General features: G+C 47.4%; 1 protein-coding gene across 2 annotated transcripts in view; it reads left to right on the top strand.

The window, feature by feature from the left end:
• The window catches only part of SENP2 (SUMO specific peptidase 2), a 90,815-nt gene that overhangs the window by 49,494 nt on the left and 26,093 nt on the right, over positions 1-15,228 (top strand). For both annotated transcript variants that reach the window (XM_038762535.1, XM_038762620.1), the window contains 2 exons: positions 8,140-8,234; positions 9,292-9,343. In XM_038762535.1, coding sequence (XP_038618463.1) covers positions 8,140-8,234; positions 9,292-9,343 — 147 coding nt within the window. The remainder of the gene's footprint in view (positions 1-8,139; positions 8,235-9,291; positions 9,344-15,228) is intronic.

The following is a 15,228-nucleotide window of genomic DNA, read 5'->3' as shown; positions in this document are numbered from 1 at the left end:
ACCCGATGCCCACGGCATAGCGGAAAGAGCCCAGGCCTGGGAATCAGAAGGTCATGGGTTCATTCATTCATTTAATTGTATTTATTGAGCGCTTACTGTGTGCAGAGCACTGTACTAAGTGCTTGGGAGGTACAAGTCGGCAACATATAGAAGCAGTCCCTACCCAACAACGGGCTCACAGTCTAGAAGGGTTCCGATCCCTGCTCCGCCATTTCTCTGCTGGGTGACCTTGGGCAAGTTGCTTCGTGGCTCTGGGCCTTCGTTCCCTCTTCTATAAAATGAGGATGGAGACTGTGAGCCCCACGTGGGACAGGGACCGCGTCCATCCGGATTTTCTTGCATCCACCCCGGCGGAACCCCAACCCGGAGCACCCCAGAACCGGGGGAAGGACCTCCCAACCCGGACCTGTCGAGGTGGGGCCGGGGCCAGCGTTCGAGGAGGCCGCCAAGCCTCCAGAGTGGATGTCCAGATCATTTTAGCGTGGCTTAGTGGAAAGAGCACGGGTTTGGGCGTCAGAAGTCGTGGGTTCTAATCCTGCCTCTGCCACTTATCAGCTGTGTGACTTTGGGCAAGTCACTTCACTGTGCCTCAGTAACCTCATCTGTAAAATGGGGATGAAGACTGAGCCCCGGGACAACCTGATTACCTTGTATCTACCTCAGCACTTAGAAGAGTGCTTGGCACATAGTAAGTGCCTACCAACTCTATTACGCTGTACTTTCCCCTCTCCATCCCCCCATCTTACCTCCTTCCCTTCCCCACAGCACCTGTATATATGTATATATGTTTGTACATATTTATTACTCTATTTATTTATTTTATTTGTACATATCTATTCTATTTATTTTATTTTGTTAGTATGTTTGGTTTTGTTCTCTGTCTCCCCCTCTTAGACTGTGAGCCCACTGTTGGGTAGGGACTGTCTCTATATGTTGCCAATTTGTACTTCCCAAGCGCTTAGTACAGTGCTCTGCACATAGTAAGTGCTCAATAAATACGATTGATGATGATGATGAAGTGCTTAACAAATACCATCTTTATTATTATTATTACATAATAAGCGCTTAACAAATACCATAATTATTGTTACATAGTAAGAGCTTAACAAATACCATAATTAATTAATTATTGTCCTGCCTCTGGCCTGGAACTTCCCCTAAGTGAGGTTCCACTTGGCTCACATCTTCAAAGCCCTTCTAAAATCACATCTTATCCAAGAGACTCTCCCCAACTAGTCCCTTATTTGCCCTACTTTCTCTCCCTTCTGGATTGCCAACGCACTTGGCCCCTTAAGCACTTTGATACACCAAGCCACACCACTTAAGTGTAAATGCTTATACTCTACTATTTCCCCTATCCAAAATTCATTTCAATGTCCGTCTTCCCCTCTCGATTGTAAGTTCCTTGAGGGCAGGAATTGCGTCTACCAACTCTTTTGCATTACACTTCCCCATGCGTTGAATACAGTGAATGGGTGCAGTTATCGTTCAATAAGTACCAGCTGATCGATTGCCCCAAGTCACACAGCAGACGTGTGATTCCCAGGCCCGTGTTTGATCCGCGACGCCAGGCTCCTCTGATCGATCGATTGGTGTAGCAGTTCGGTCCTCTATGCCTCATCTGCAATTTTCTGATTCCCTCTTAACTTTCTCAAGTATTTGGCTCCCCAAAAATTGAGGACATTTTAATCCTGTTTTCCTTTATAACTATCCTTATCCCATCCCACCTCGTCTACCACATCTGCCTCCTTGCTTACCTCCCCGCCTCCTGTCTCTCCCTGCTCCAATCCATACTTGATTCTCGTGCACGGATCATTTTTCTAAAAAAGCAGTCAGTCCAGGTCTGCTCACTCTGTAAGAACCTTTCATGGCTGCCCATTTCTGCTCTAGACTGTGAGCCCGTCTCTATATGTTGCCAACTTGTACCTCCCAAGAGCTTAATACAGTGCTCTGCACACAGTAAGCGCTCATTAAATACGATTGAATGAATGAATGAACCCACCTCCGCATGAAACAGAAACTCCTTACCTTCGGCTTTAAAGCCCTCAATTAACCCATCCTATCGTACCTCACTGATCTCCCATTATAGCTCAGCCCGCCCACTTTGCTCCTCTAGTTCCAGTTTACTCGCTATGTCCTGATAATAATAATTAGTATCTGCTAAGCGCTTAATATATCCAACGCTTAGAACAGTGCCTTGTACATAGTAAGCGCTTAACAAATACCATCGTTATATGCCAAGCACTGTACTAAGCACCAGGGCTGATACAAGCAAATTCGGTTGGACACCGTCCCTGTCCCATGCGGGGCTCCCAATCTCAACCCCCATTTTAGAGATGAGGAAACTGAGACCCAGAGAAGTGAAATGACTTGCCCCAGGTCACATAGCGGACAAGTGGCAGAGCCGGGACTAGAACCCACAACCCTCTGACTATACCAGGCCCGTGCACTAGAGAAGCAGCGTGGCTCAGTGGAAGGAGCCCGGGCTTTGGAGTCAGAGGTCGTGGGTTCAAATCCCGGCTCCACCAACTGTCAGCTGTGTGACTTTGGACAAGTCACTTAACTTCTCTGGCCCTCAGTTACCTCATCTGTAAAGTGGGGATGAAGACTGTGAGCCCCACTAGGGACAACCTGATCACCTTGTAACCTCCGCAGCGCTTAGAACAGTGCTTTGCACACAGTGAGTGCTTAATAAATGCCATCATTATTATTATTATTATTATTACTATACCACACTGCTTCCCTGATCTCAAGCAGCATGGCTTAGTGGCAATACGATTGAATGAATGAATGAAGAGCACAGGCTTGGGAGTCAGAGGATGTGGATGAGAAGCAGCTTGGCTCAGTGGAAAGAGCCCGGGCTTTGGAGTCGGAGGTCATGGGTTCAAATCCCGGCTCTGCCAATTGTCAACTGTGTGACTTTGGGCTCGTCACTTCACTTCTCTGGGCCTCAGTTACCTCATCTGTAAAATGGGGATTAAGATTGTGAGCCCCACGTGGCACAACCTGATCACCTTGTAACCTCCCCAGCGCTTAGAACAGTGCTTTGCACATAGTAAGTGCTTAATAAATGCCATTATTATTATTATCATTCTGATCCCAGCTCTGCCACTTGTCTGCTGTGTTACCTTGGGCAAGTCACTTCACTTCTCTAGGCCTCAGTTACCTCATCTGTAAAATGGGGATTAAGACTGTGAGCCCCACGTGGAACAACTTGATTACCTTGCATCTACTCCAGCACTTAGAACAGTGATTGGCACACAGTAAGCGCTTAACAAATACCAGCATCATCATTATTATTATTATTATTATCTCATCTATCTCATCGCTGACCCCTTTCCCACATTGTCGCCCTAACCTAGAATTTCTTTCCCATCAGTAAACACCAGATCACCGCTCTCCCTACCTGCAAAGCATTATCCAGGTCACATCTCCTCCAAGTGGCCTTTCCTGATTGTCCCCTTTTCCCCAGCTCGCTCTCCCTTCTTTGTCATCTCTACCCTCAGGTCTGTGACTTTTGGGCATTTGACGTTTATCCCACCCTCAACCCCACAGCGCTTATGTACATATCTTTAAATCACATATTATGTCGTCTGTATCCCCCTCTAGACTGTAAGCTTGTTTGGGCAGGGAACGTGTCCGAACTCTCTTGTGTTGCATAATTGACTTCGTAGCATTCTTCTGAACTGGGTAGACACAAGCATTGTCTAGATTGTATCAAGGAAGAATTGAGAGAATAAGCCACTTGACCGAGATCACGTACTTAACAACGGAAGCACTCCTCTCCGATCTGGCTTCCGCCTCCTTCCCTCCACAGAAACCACCCTCTCAAAGGTCATAAATGATCTCCTTTTTGCCAAATGCAACAACCTCTACTCCATCCTAGTCCTCTTCGACCCCTCAGCTGCCTTCAACACTGTGGACCATCCCCTCTTCCGGGAAACATTATCCAACCTCGGCTTCACTGACAGTGTCCTCTCCCGATTTTCCTCCTGTCCCTCTGGCTGCTCATTCTCAGCTCCTTCACGGGCTTCTCCTCTGCTGCCCATCCTCTAACTGGGGGGGTTCCTCGAGGTTCAGTTCTCGTTCCCCTTCTATTCTTCATCTTCACCCACTCCCTTGGAGAACTCATTCACTCCCATGGCTTCAACAGCTTGTTTAATAGAGAAGCCGCTTGGCTAAGTGGATAGAGCACGGGCCTGGCTCTGCCACACGTCTGCTGTGTGAGCTGGGACAAGTCACTTTTCTAAGTGATAACTCCGTTACAGCTCAGTTACCTCATCTGTAAAATGGGGATAAGAGTGTGACCCCATGTGGGACAAGAACTGTGTTTGACCTGGTTAAGTTGTATCTACCCCAGTGCTTGGAACTGTGCTTGGCACACAGTAAGTGCTTAAAAAGTATTATTGTTATTATCATTGGCATTATTATTATTCATCTATTATTCATCTATTATTCATTCATCTATTATTCATCTACCATCTCTGTGTGGATGATTCCCAAATCTCCAACTGATCTCTCTCATCTGCTGCAGTCTCACATTTCCTCCTGCCTCCAGGAAATCTCTTTGTGGATACTTCCCTCGTCCCCCTCTCCATCCCCCCCATCCTACCTCCTTCCCTTCCCCACAGCACCTGTATATACGTATATATGTTTGTACATATTTATTACTCTATTTATTTTACTTGTACATCTCTATTCTATTTATTTTATTTTGTTAGTATGTTTGGTTTTGTTCTCTGTCTCCCCCTTTTAGACTGTGAGCCCACTGTTGGGTAGGGACTGTCTCTATATGTTGCCAACTTGCACTTCCCAAGCGTTTAGTACAGTGCCCGGCACACAGTAAGCGCTCAATAAATACGATTGATTGATTCAACCCTAACATGTCCAAAACAGAGCTCCTTATCTTCCCAAAGAAACCATGTCCTTCCCCTGACTTTCCCATCACTGTAGAAAGCTCCAGCATCCTTCCTGTCTCTGAAGCCCCTTCCCTTGATGTTCTCCCCCACTCATCCCTCTATGCAACCCCCATATTCAATCCATCACCAAATCCCATCAGTTCAGCCCTCACATTGCTAAAATCCACCCTTTCCTCTCCATCCAAACTGCTACTGTGTTGAACCAACTACTCATCGTATCCCACCTTGATTACCAAATCAGCCTCCTTGCTGACCTCCCCACCTTCTGTCTCTCCCCACTCCAGTCCATACTTCACTCTGCCTCACAGATCATTTTTCTACGAAAACATTCAGGCCGTGTTTTTCCCCTCTCCTGAAGACCCTCCAGTGGTTGCCCATCCACATCAAACAGAAACCCTTCACCATTGGCTTTAAAGCATCCAATCACCTTGTCCTCCCCCCACCTTATCTTGCTGATCTGCTATAATAATAGTAATAATAGTTAATAAGAATTGTGGTACTTGTTAAGCGCTTACTGTGTGCCAAGCACTGTCGTAACGCTGGGGTAGATAGAAGTAAATTGGGTTGGATGCAGCCCCTGTCCCACATGGGGCCCCCACTTTTAATCCCCATTTTACAGGTGAGGTAACTGAGGCCCAGAGAAGTTAAAAGTCACCCAAGGTCACACAACAGACATGTGGCAGAGTCAGGATTAGAATCCAGGTCCTTCTGACTCTCAAGCCCGTGCTCCATCCACTAAGGCACGCTGCTTCTCTCGTATGATAGATTGATTCTTGATTCCCAACCCAGAAATCTCTCCATCCAGTTGTTAGTTAGTCCTATTTATTTGAGCGCTTGCTGTGTGGGGAGCACTGTACTAAGTGCATGGGAGAGTACGATGGAACAATAACTGACACGTTCCTTCATTCAATCGTATTTATTGAGCACTTACTGTGTGCAGAGCACTTTACTAAGCGCTTGGGAAGTACAAGTTGGCAACATATAGAGACGGTCCCTACCCAACAGCGGGCTCACAGTCTAGAAGGGGGAGACAGACAACAAAACAAAACGTATTAACAAAATAAAATAAATAGAATAAATATGTACAAGTAAAATAAGTAAATAAATAGAGTAATAAATATGTACAAACATATATACATATATACAGGTGCTGTGTGGAGGGGAAGGAGGTAAGGAAGGTCATTCTCAGTCTCTTTTGCAGGCTCCTCCTCCCCCTCCCATCCCCTTACTGTGGGGGTTCCCCAAGGTTCAGTGCTTGGTCCTCTTCTGTTCTCGATCTGCACGCACTCCCTTGGTGACCTCATTCGCTCCCACGGCTTCAACTATCATCTCTACGCTGATGACACCCAGATCTCCATCTCTGCCCCTGCTCTCTCCCCCTCTCTCCAGGCTCGCATCTCCTCCTGCCTTCAGGACATCTCCATTTGGATGTCTGCCCGCCACCTAAAACTCAACATGTCCAAGACTGAACTCCTTGTCTTCCCTCCCAAACCCTGCCCTCTCCCTGACTTTCCCATCTCTGTTGACGGCACTACCATCCTTCCCGTCTCACAAGCCAGCAACCTTGGTGTCATCCTCGACTCCGCTCTCTCGTTCACCCCTCACATCCAATCCGTCACCAAAACCTGCCGGTTATCGGCTCCGCAACATTGCCAAGATCCGCCCTTTCCTCTCCATCCCCACCGCTACCCTGCTCATTCAAGCTCTCATCCTATCCCGTCTGGACTACTGCATCAGCCTTCTCTCTGATCTCCCATCCTCGTGTCTCTCCCCACTTCAATCCATACTTCATGCTGCTGCCCGGATTGTCTTTGTCCAGAAACGCTCTGGGCATGTTACTCCCCTCCTCAAAAATCTTCTCCAGTGGCTACCAATCAACCTACACATCAGGCAGAAACTCCTCACCCTGGGCTTCCAGGCTGTCCATCCCCTCGCCCCCTCCTCCCTCCCCTCCCTTCTCTCCTTCTCCAGCCCAGCCCGCACCCTCCGCTCCTCTGCCGCTAATCTCCTCACCGGGCCTCGTTCTCGCCTGTCCCGCCATCGACCCCCGGCCCACGTCATCCCCCGGGCCTGGAATGCCCTCCCTCTGCCCATCCGCCAAGCTCACTCTCTTCCTCCCTTCAAGGCCCTACTGAGAGCTCACCTCCTCCAGGAGGCCTTCCCACACTGAGCCCCTTCCTTCCTCTCCCCCTCATCCCCCTCTCCATCCCCCGTCCATCCCCCCCATTTTACCTCCTTCCCTTCCCCACGGCACCTGTATATATGTATATATGTTTGTACATATTTGTTACTCTATTTATTTTACTTGTACATATCTATTCTATTTAATTTTGTTAGTATGTTTGATTTTGTTCTCCGTCTCCCCCTTTGAGACTGTGAGCCCACTGTTGGGTAGGGACTGTCTCTATATGTTGCCAACCTGTACTTCCCAAGCGCTTAGTACAGTGCTCTGCACACAGTAAGCGCTCAATAAATACGATTGATGATGATGATGGTAAGGCGGGGGGGGGATGGGGAGGGAGAGGAGGGGGAGAGGAAGGAGGGGGCTCAGTCTGGGAATCCTCCTGGAGGAGGTGAGCTCTCAGTAAATGACACATTCCCTGTTACCGTAGGATTGTCATACAGAAAAATGAGCAGGCCCAGGTTCCCCTGACCAGAATTAGGGAACGTTCTTCCAACATCACATATATGTCTGGACACAGTGCAATAGATGGTCAGGGAAAAGGGTTACATGCATGCAGCACAGTGTTTTTCACCATCTACATTCTACATTCACTCTACATTCTTCACATTCTTCAAACATAACCTTCCTGTGCATTATATCATCGTCAGTATATTCAGTAATAATAAGGTTGGTATTTAAGTGCTTACTATGTGCCAAGCACTGTTCTAAGCACTGATTTACTGAGCACTTGTGCAGAGCACTGTACTAAGCACTTCGGAGAGGGCAGTTCAGCAAAGCTGGTAGAAATGTTCCCTGCCCACAATGAGATTTGGGGGGAATTGTGGGGAATTTGGTGTGAAAAGTCCAGCCCGTCTTGAGAATTGTACTTGAGAATTGTTGCCGAATTGTACTTTCCAAGCGCTTAGTACAGTGCTCTGCACAAAGGAAGCGCTCAGTAAATAAGAATGAATGAATGAGACGCTTTCCGAGTAGCTGGTGAATAATGTGGTAAGGTTATTCTTTGTATCTGATGGTCTCATTTTGCTCTTCTTTAAGTTCTCCGCAGTATCCCAAGGAAGCATTAAGTAACAGTGGCTGGGGGGAAGACCACTACCACGGAATGAGAACAAACCAGTTCCTTCCAAAGCAGTGTGAGTTCTCCATTGCAACCCCATCTTGGATCGATTTCATTTTAATGAGGGCCCCCGGGTTAGTCTTAAATTGGAAAAGGGGACGTTTTTCTGAAGAGCAAAGCCCCAAGTTCTGAAATGTTGTCCAACGCCACGGTGTTCACTGAAGCATCGCAACGGACCGGCAACAGAAAGGCGAAGTGGATAGAGCCCGGGCCTCGGAGTCAAAAGGTCTTGGATTCGAATCCTGGCTCTCCCACCTGTCTGCCGTGTGACCTTGGGCAAGTCACTTCACTTCTCTGGGCCTCAGCTACCTCATCTGTAAAATGGGGATCGAGACTGTGAGGCCCACGTGGGTTGGGGCTGTGTCCAGTTTGCTTGCATCCACCCCAGTGCTTACTTAGTACAGTGCCTGGCACATGGTAAGCACTTAACAAATACCATAATTATTGTTATTAATTATTATTAGAGATGAATGATTGGGCCAACAAAATGGACAAATCCCTCATGAAAAATATTTTATTTTTAATCGATAAACCTTGAGTATGGTAGTTTCAAATCCACTACATTTTACCAAGTGTTAGCTCTGAGCACGTGGGATTGCTCACGGGTCGATGTTGCTTATAAAAATGAAGGCTGCTGTGGCCTTAGGGAACTTTTTTGTGTTTTTTTTTATGATATTTGCTAAGCGCTCGCAATGTGCCGAGCACTAGGAGAGATACAAAGTAATCAGGTTGGACAGCGGTCCCTTTCCCACACGGGGCTCACAGTCTTAATCCCCATTTTGCAGATGAGGCAACTGAGGCACAGAGAAGTGAAATGACTTGCCCGAGGTCACACAGCAGACAGGTGGCGGAGCCGGGATTAGAACCTCTGACTCCCGAGCCCGTGCTCGGTCCACAGGCCATGCTGCTTCTCATTTCGACACCGGTCATCCTCGATATGACTTTTGTTGTGGTTTTTCGCCATCTGGAAACCAGCATCTTTGCCGCTTTGAAAGTGACCATGTGCCAGCCGCATTATGTGTGTAATTTGCTTCGGCGCACGTTAATTCTTTCTCTCCCATACTTCCTTCCAGATAGGGGGGCCGAAACACGGGGCTCGGTTCGTGCCGGGAGAAACGAAAAAAGGTATTCAGCTCCCTTTCAAGTATCTCCCCTGGACTCCCTTAAGTGATTGTTTTTTCAAATACCTGCGGCTTTTGGTTCCTGGACTGTCTCTATATGTTGCCGACTTGTACTTCCCAAGCGCTTAGTACAGTGCTCTGCACACAGTAGGCTGTCAATAAATACGATTGAATATGACAAATCTATTGCTCAAGGCAGCAAAGAGGTTATTTTACGCATCTTTTTGCGATGCCGAACTCCCGTGAATCGATGTAATTCTTCATTTCCTTAGAAGCGGTGTCTTATGGCCTGTACGGGAAGACGAGAAATAATAACAATAATAATAATGATGGCATTTATTAAGCGCTTAGTATGTGCAAAGCACTGTTCTAAGCGCTAGGGAGGTTACAAGTTTAGAGAAGCAGTGTGGCTCAGTGGAAAGAGCCCGGGCTTTGGAGTCAGAGGTTGTGGGTTCAAATCCCGGCTCTGCCAATAGCCAGCTGTGTGACTTTGGGCAAGTCACTTAACTTCTCTGGGCCTCAGTTACCTCATCTGTAAAATGGGTATTAAGACTGTGAGCCCCCCCGTGGGGCAACCTGATCACCTTGTAACCTCCCCAGCGCTTAGAACAGTGCTTTGCACATAGTAAGCGCTTAATAAATGCTATTATTATTATTATTATTATCATTATTATTATTATTATTACAAGGTGATCCGGTTGTCCCACGGGGGGCTCACAGTCTTAATCCCCATTTTCCAGATGAGGTCACTGAGGCCCAGAGAAGTTAAGTGACTTGCCCAAAGTCACACAGCTGACAATTGGCAGAGCCGGGATTTGAACCCATGACCTCTGACTCCAAAGCTCGTGCTCTTTCCCACTGAGCCACGCTGCTTCTCTTAGGCATTGGTGATGTTTTAGCACAGTTGCGCTACACCAGTGGAGACTGTGGGGAAGGTGACAGCGTTTAGGCTGGACTGTTGCCTCTAGAAATGCCTCGTTCGAGGACCCAGAAAGTGGTGTGCCCCTTCAGATATGTGTCATAGATTGATGATAATAAGGATAAATTATTATTACGGTACTTGTTAAGCATTTACTATGTGCCAAGCACTGTTCCCAGCCCTGGGGTAGATTCGTTGGTTGCAAATGCCTGGTATAAAATAGTTGGGCAGGTGAAGAAATCCACAAATTTACCACAGGCAGCTACAGTCTGTAGGGTGAGTATCGGGTTGAAGGTTTCCTTTAAACACGGAACTGTAAATGAAGCAATTAAATCACGCAGTGGACTTTTGCCCAGTGAGCTCTTCATTCATTCATTCAATCGTATTTATTGAGCGCTTACTGTGTGCAGAGCACTGTACTAAGCGCTTGGGAAGTACAAGTTGGCAACATATAGAGACGGTCCCTACCCAACAGCGGGCTCACAAATAAATAGAATCATAGGTCTATACACATCACTAATAAAATCAATAGAATAATAAATATGTACAAATATACACAAGTGCTCTGGGGCGGAGGGGGGTAGAGCAGAGGGAGGGAGTGGGGCGATGGGGAGGGGAGGAAGAGCAGAGGAAAAGGGGGGCTCAGTCTGGGAAGGCCTCCTGGAGGAGGGGAGCTTCCAGAAAGTCTTCCCTGATTAATCTCTCACCTTATTTCCCTTCCGACTGCATCACAAACACCTGAGTCCTCTCTTCCACGGCCAGGGCCAGAGACGGCGGAGGCGGGGGCTAGAGCTAAGACCGCCCCCACCTCTTGCCGTCACGTCAGAAGACCCCAGCCGGGAGGTGGGTGTATCGTCTGCCAACTTGTACTTCCCAAGCGCTTAGTACAGTACTCTGCACACAGTAAGAGCTCAATAAATATGATTGATTGATTGATTGATTGAAAGCCCCACCATCCATCTGGGGCTCCCGGGAAGTGGGCAGAGCCCGGCTTGGGGTCTGTGGCACTCGCTGCCGTCCGGACTCATAGGTGTCACAGTGGGCGGGGGAGTTGCAGTTTCCCTTTGGTCTCTGTAGGTGAAATAATAATGATGGTATTTGTTCAGCGCTCACCGTGCGCCAAGCACCGTTCTAAGCGCTGGGGTAGATGCAAGGTTATTGGGTTGTCCCACGTGGGGCTCACCGTCTTAATCCCCATTTTACAGATGAGGCCTAGAGAAGTTCCATTGCCAAGATCCGCCCTTTCCTCTCCGTCCACACCGCTACCCTTCTCGTTCAAGCTCTCATCCTATCCCGTCTGGACTACTGCATCAGCCTTCTCTCTGATCTCCCATCTTCGTGTCTCTCCCAACTTCAATCCATACTTCATGCTGCTGCCCGGATTGTCTTTGTCCAGGAACTCTCTGGGCATGTTACTCCCCTCCTCAAAAATCTCCAGTGGCTACCAATCAATCTGCGCATCAGGCAGAAACTCCTCACCCTGGGCTTCAAGGTTCTCCATCCCCTCGCCCCCTCCTACCTCACCTCCCTTCTGTCCTTCTCCAGCCCAGCCCGCACCCTCCACTCCTCCGCCGCTCACCTCCTCACCGTACCTCGTTCTCGCCTGTCCCGCCATCGACCCCCGGCCCACGTCCTCCCCCGGGCCCGGAATGCCCTCCCTCTGCCCCTCCGCCAAGCTAGCTCTCTTCCTCCCTTCAAGGCCCTGCTGAGAGCTCACCTCCTCCAGGAGGCCTTCCCACACTGAGCCCCTTCCTTCCTCTCCCCCTCATCCCCCTCTCAATCCCCCCCATCTTACCTCCTTCCCTTCCCCACAGCACCTGTATATATGTATATATGTTTGTACATATTTGTTACTCTATTTATTTTACTTGTACATATCTATTCTATTTATTTTATTTTGCTGGTATGTTTGGTTTTGTTGTCTGTCTCCCCCTTTTAGACTGTGAGCCCACTGTTGGGTAGGGATTGTCTCTATATGTTGCCAACTTGTACTTCCCAAGCGCTTAGTACAGTGCTCTGCACACAGTAAGCGCTCAGTAAATACGATTGAGGATGAAGTGAAGTGACTTGCCCAAAGTCACACAGCTAACAAGGGGCAGAACCGGGATTCGAACCCACAACCTCCGACTCCCAAGCCTGGGCTCTTTCCACTGAGTCACGCTGCTTCTCTGACCCCGCCTTTAGCACCCACAGGGAGAAGACGGGTCTCGTGACTGGTAGTGGGGGAAAGGGGGCATCAGTCGGATTTACTGAGTGCTCACTGTGTGTAGAGCACTGGACCAAGTGCTTGGGAGAGTACAGTGTAACAGACGCATTCCCTCCACACCGTGAGCTCAAGCGCTTAGTACAGTGCTCTGCACACAGTAAGTGCTCAATAAATGCGATTGAATGAATGAATGAATGAACAGGGGAGGCAGACTTTAGTATAAATAGTAGTACAGTGCTCTGCACACAGTAAGCGCTCAATAAATACGATTGAATGAATGAATGAACAGGGGAGGCAGACTTTAGTATAAATAGTAGTACAGTGCTCTGCACACAGTAAGCACTTAATAAATATGATTGAATAGATTAGTATAAATAGTGCAGTAGCGCAATAAGCAGCCGGGTCGTTCTGATGGAAAGGAGAGGTCTACCTGCTCCATTCTCCGTCTCTGAAATGATAATAATAATAATAATGGCGTTTATTTAGCACTTACTACATGCAAAGCACTGTTCTAAGCGCTGGAGGTTACAGGGTGATCAGGTTGCCCCACAGGGGGCTCACAGTCTTAATCCCCATTTTACAAATAATAATAATGGCATTTATTAAGCGCTTACTATGTGCATAGCACTGTTCTAAGCGCTGGGGAGGTTACAAGGCGATCAGGTTGCCCCACAGGGGGCTCACAGTCTTAATCCCCATTTTACAGATGAGGTAACTAAGCCCCAGAGAAGTTAAATGACTTGCCCAAAGTCACACAGCTGACAAGTGGCGGAGCTGGGATTTGAACCCATGACCTCTGACTCCAAAGCCCGGGCTCTTTCCACTGAGCCACGCTGTTTCTCTGACCTTGAAATTCATTCAAGGAGAGGGGGACGAGGGGGAGAGGAAGGAAGGGGCTCCCTTCTATAACCCTCTTCCTCTGAATCCACTGACTCTCCCATCTCACCCATCCTCCCCTTTTACAGCCATCGTTCTGCTTTTTTTTCCTTCTCTTACTTACATTTATTCAACTCAGTCGTATTTATTGAGCGCTTCCTGTGTGCCGAGCACTGTACTAAGCGCTTGGGAAGTACAGGTTGGCAACATATAGAGACGGTCCCTACCCAACAGCGGGCTCACAGTCTAGAAGGGGGAGACAGAGAACAAAACAAAACATATTAACAAAATAAAATAAATAGAATATGTACAAGTAAAATGAATAAATAAATAGAGTAATAAAATGAACTTGGCAATCACTGTGAAGTGAAAGACATGGCTGTGGCCAGTCATACACTTGCAAGGGAGTTTGGGAAGGGGTGATGGGGAGAAATACCAGGAGAAGTGAATGTGCCCGTTTATTGTTGTAGCGTACTCTCCCAAACGCTTAGTACAGTGCTCTGCCCACAGTAAGTGCTCAATAAATACAATTGAGTTGAATAAATGTAAGTAAGAGAAGGAAAAAAAGCAGAAAGATGGCTGTAAAAGGGGAGGATGGGTGAGATGGGAGAGTCAGTGGATTCAGAGGAAGAGGGTTATAGAAGGGAGCCCCTTCCTTCCTCTCCCCCTCGTCCCCCTCTCCATCCCCCCCATCTTACCTCCTTCCCTTCCCCACAGCACCTGTATATATGTTTGTACATATTTATTACTCTATTTATTTATTTATTTATTTATTTTACTTGTACATATCTATTCTATTTATTTTATTTTGTTAGTATGTTTGGTTTTGTTCTCTGTCTCCCCCTTTTAGACTGTGAGCCCACTGTTGGGTAGGGACTGTCTCTATATGTTGCCAACTTGGACTTCCCAAGCGCTTAGTACAGTGCTCTGCACATAGTAAGCGCTCAATAAATACAATTGATGATGATGATGATGAAGGGAGGAAGCTAGTTTTGAGGGGAGAGTAGTAGCAGCTGGAGAAGAAAGAGGGGCCAGAAGGGAGATCAATCAATCAATCAATCAATCAATCGTATTTATTGAGCGCTTACTGTGTGCAGAGCACTGTACTAAGTGCTTGGGAAGTGCAAGTTAGCAACATACAGAGACGGTCCCTACCCAACAGTGGGCTCACAGTCTAGAGATGGGAGAGGTGAAGAGAAGGGAGGACATATTTGGACATGAGAGGGATTTTCCTGGGGAAAAGCAAATATTTCTCACCTCTCAGCTAGTTTAGAATTATTGTGTCTCTGCTTAAGGCGTGGCTCAGTGGAAAGAGCACAGGCTTGGGAGTCAGAGGCCATGGGTTCAAATTCCGGCTCTGCCAATTGTCAGCTGTGTGACCTTGGGCAAGTCACTTCTCTGTGCCTCAGTTACCTCATCTGTAAAATGGGGATTAAGACTGTGAGGCCCCTGTAGGACAACCTGCTCACCTTGTAACCTCCCCAGCGCTTACAGCAGTGCTTTGCACACAGGAAGCGCTTAACAAATGCCATCATGATTATTATGAAGGTAAACTTCTATTTCACTTGTGAGTGGCTTTTATAACTGCGTGAATCTCTTCGTGATATTTTAGGTTATCTTTTCTCTACTACTTGAATTATTGAAAAATCCTAGGCATTAATAAAGGAAACCAAGGAAAATTGTAATTTTGTGCAGGTGGGTTCTTAAACTAGGAAGATGGAGGAGCCAAAGTTGGGGCGGGGGGGCTTCTGTTGATGGGGTATGTGAGATTTTTGGACTCCCTGGACAGTGAAATTTGTATTTGGAGTGAGATCAACAAAGACAAGCTCAAAAAGGTAGAAATATGGGAAGGAAAGTGAACAGTTTTCTGCAGGATTTCAGTTGCCAA

Source organism: Tachyglossus aculeatus, chromosome 1 (assembly GCF_015852505.1).
Source record: "Tachyglossus aculeatus isolate mTacAcu1 chromosome 1, mTacAcu1.pri, whole genome shotgun sequence".
Lineage (NCBI taxonomy): Eukaryota > Metazoa > Chordata > Mammalia > Monotremata > Tachyglossidae > Tachyglossus > Tachyglossus aculeatus.
Note: the sequence above shows the minus strand (reverse complement) of the source record. Positions and strands in the feature narration are given on the sequence as shown.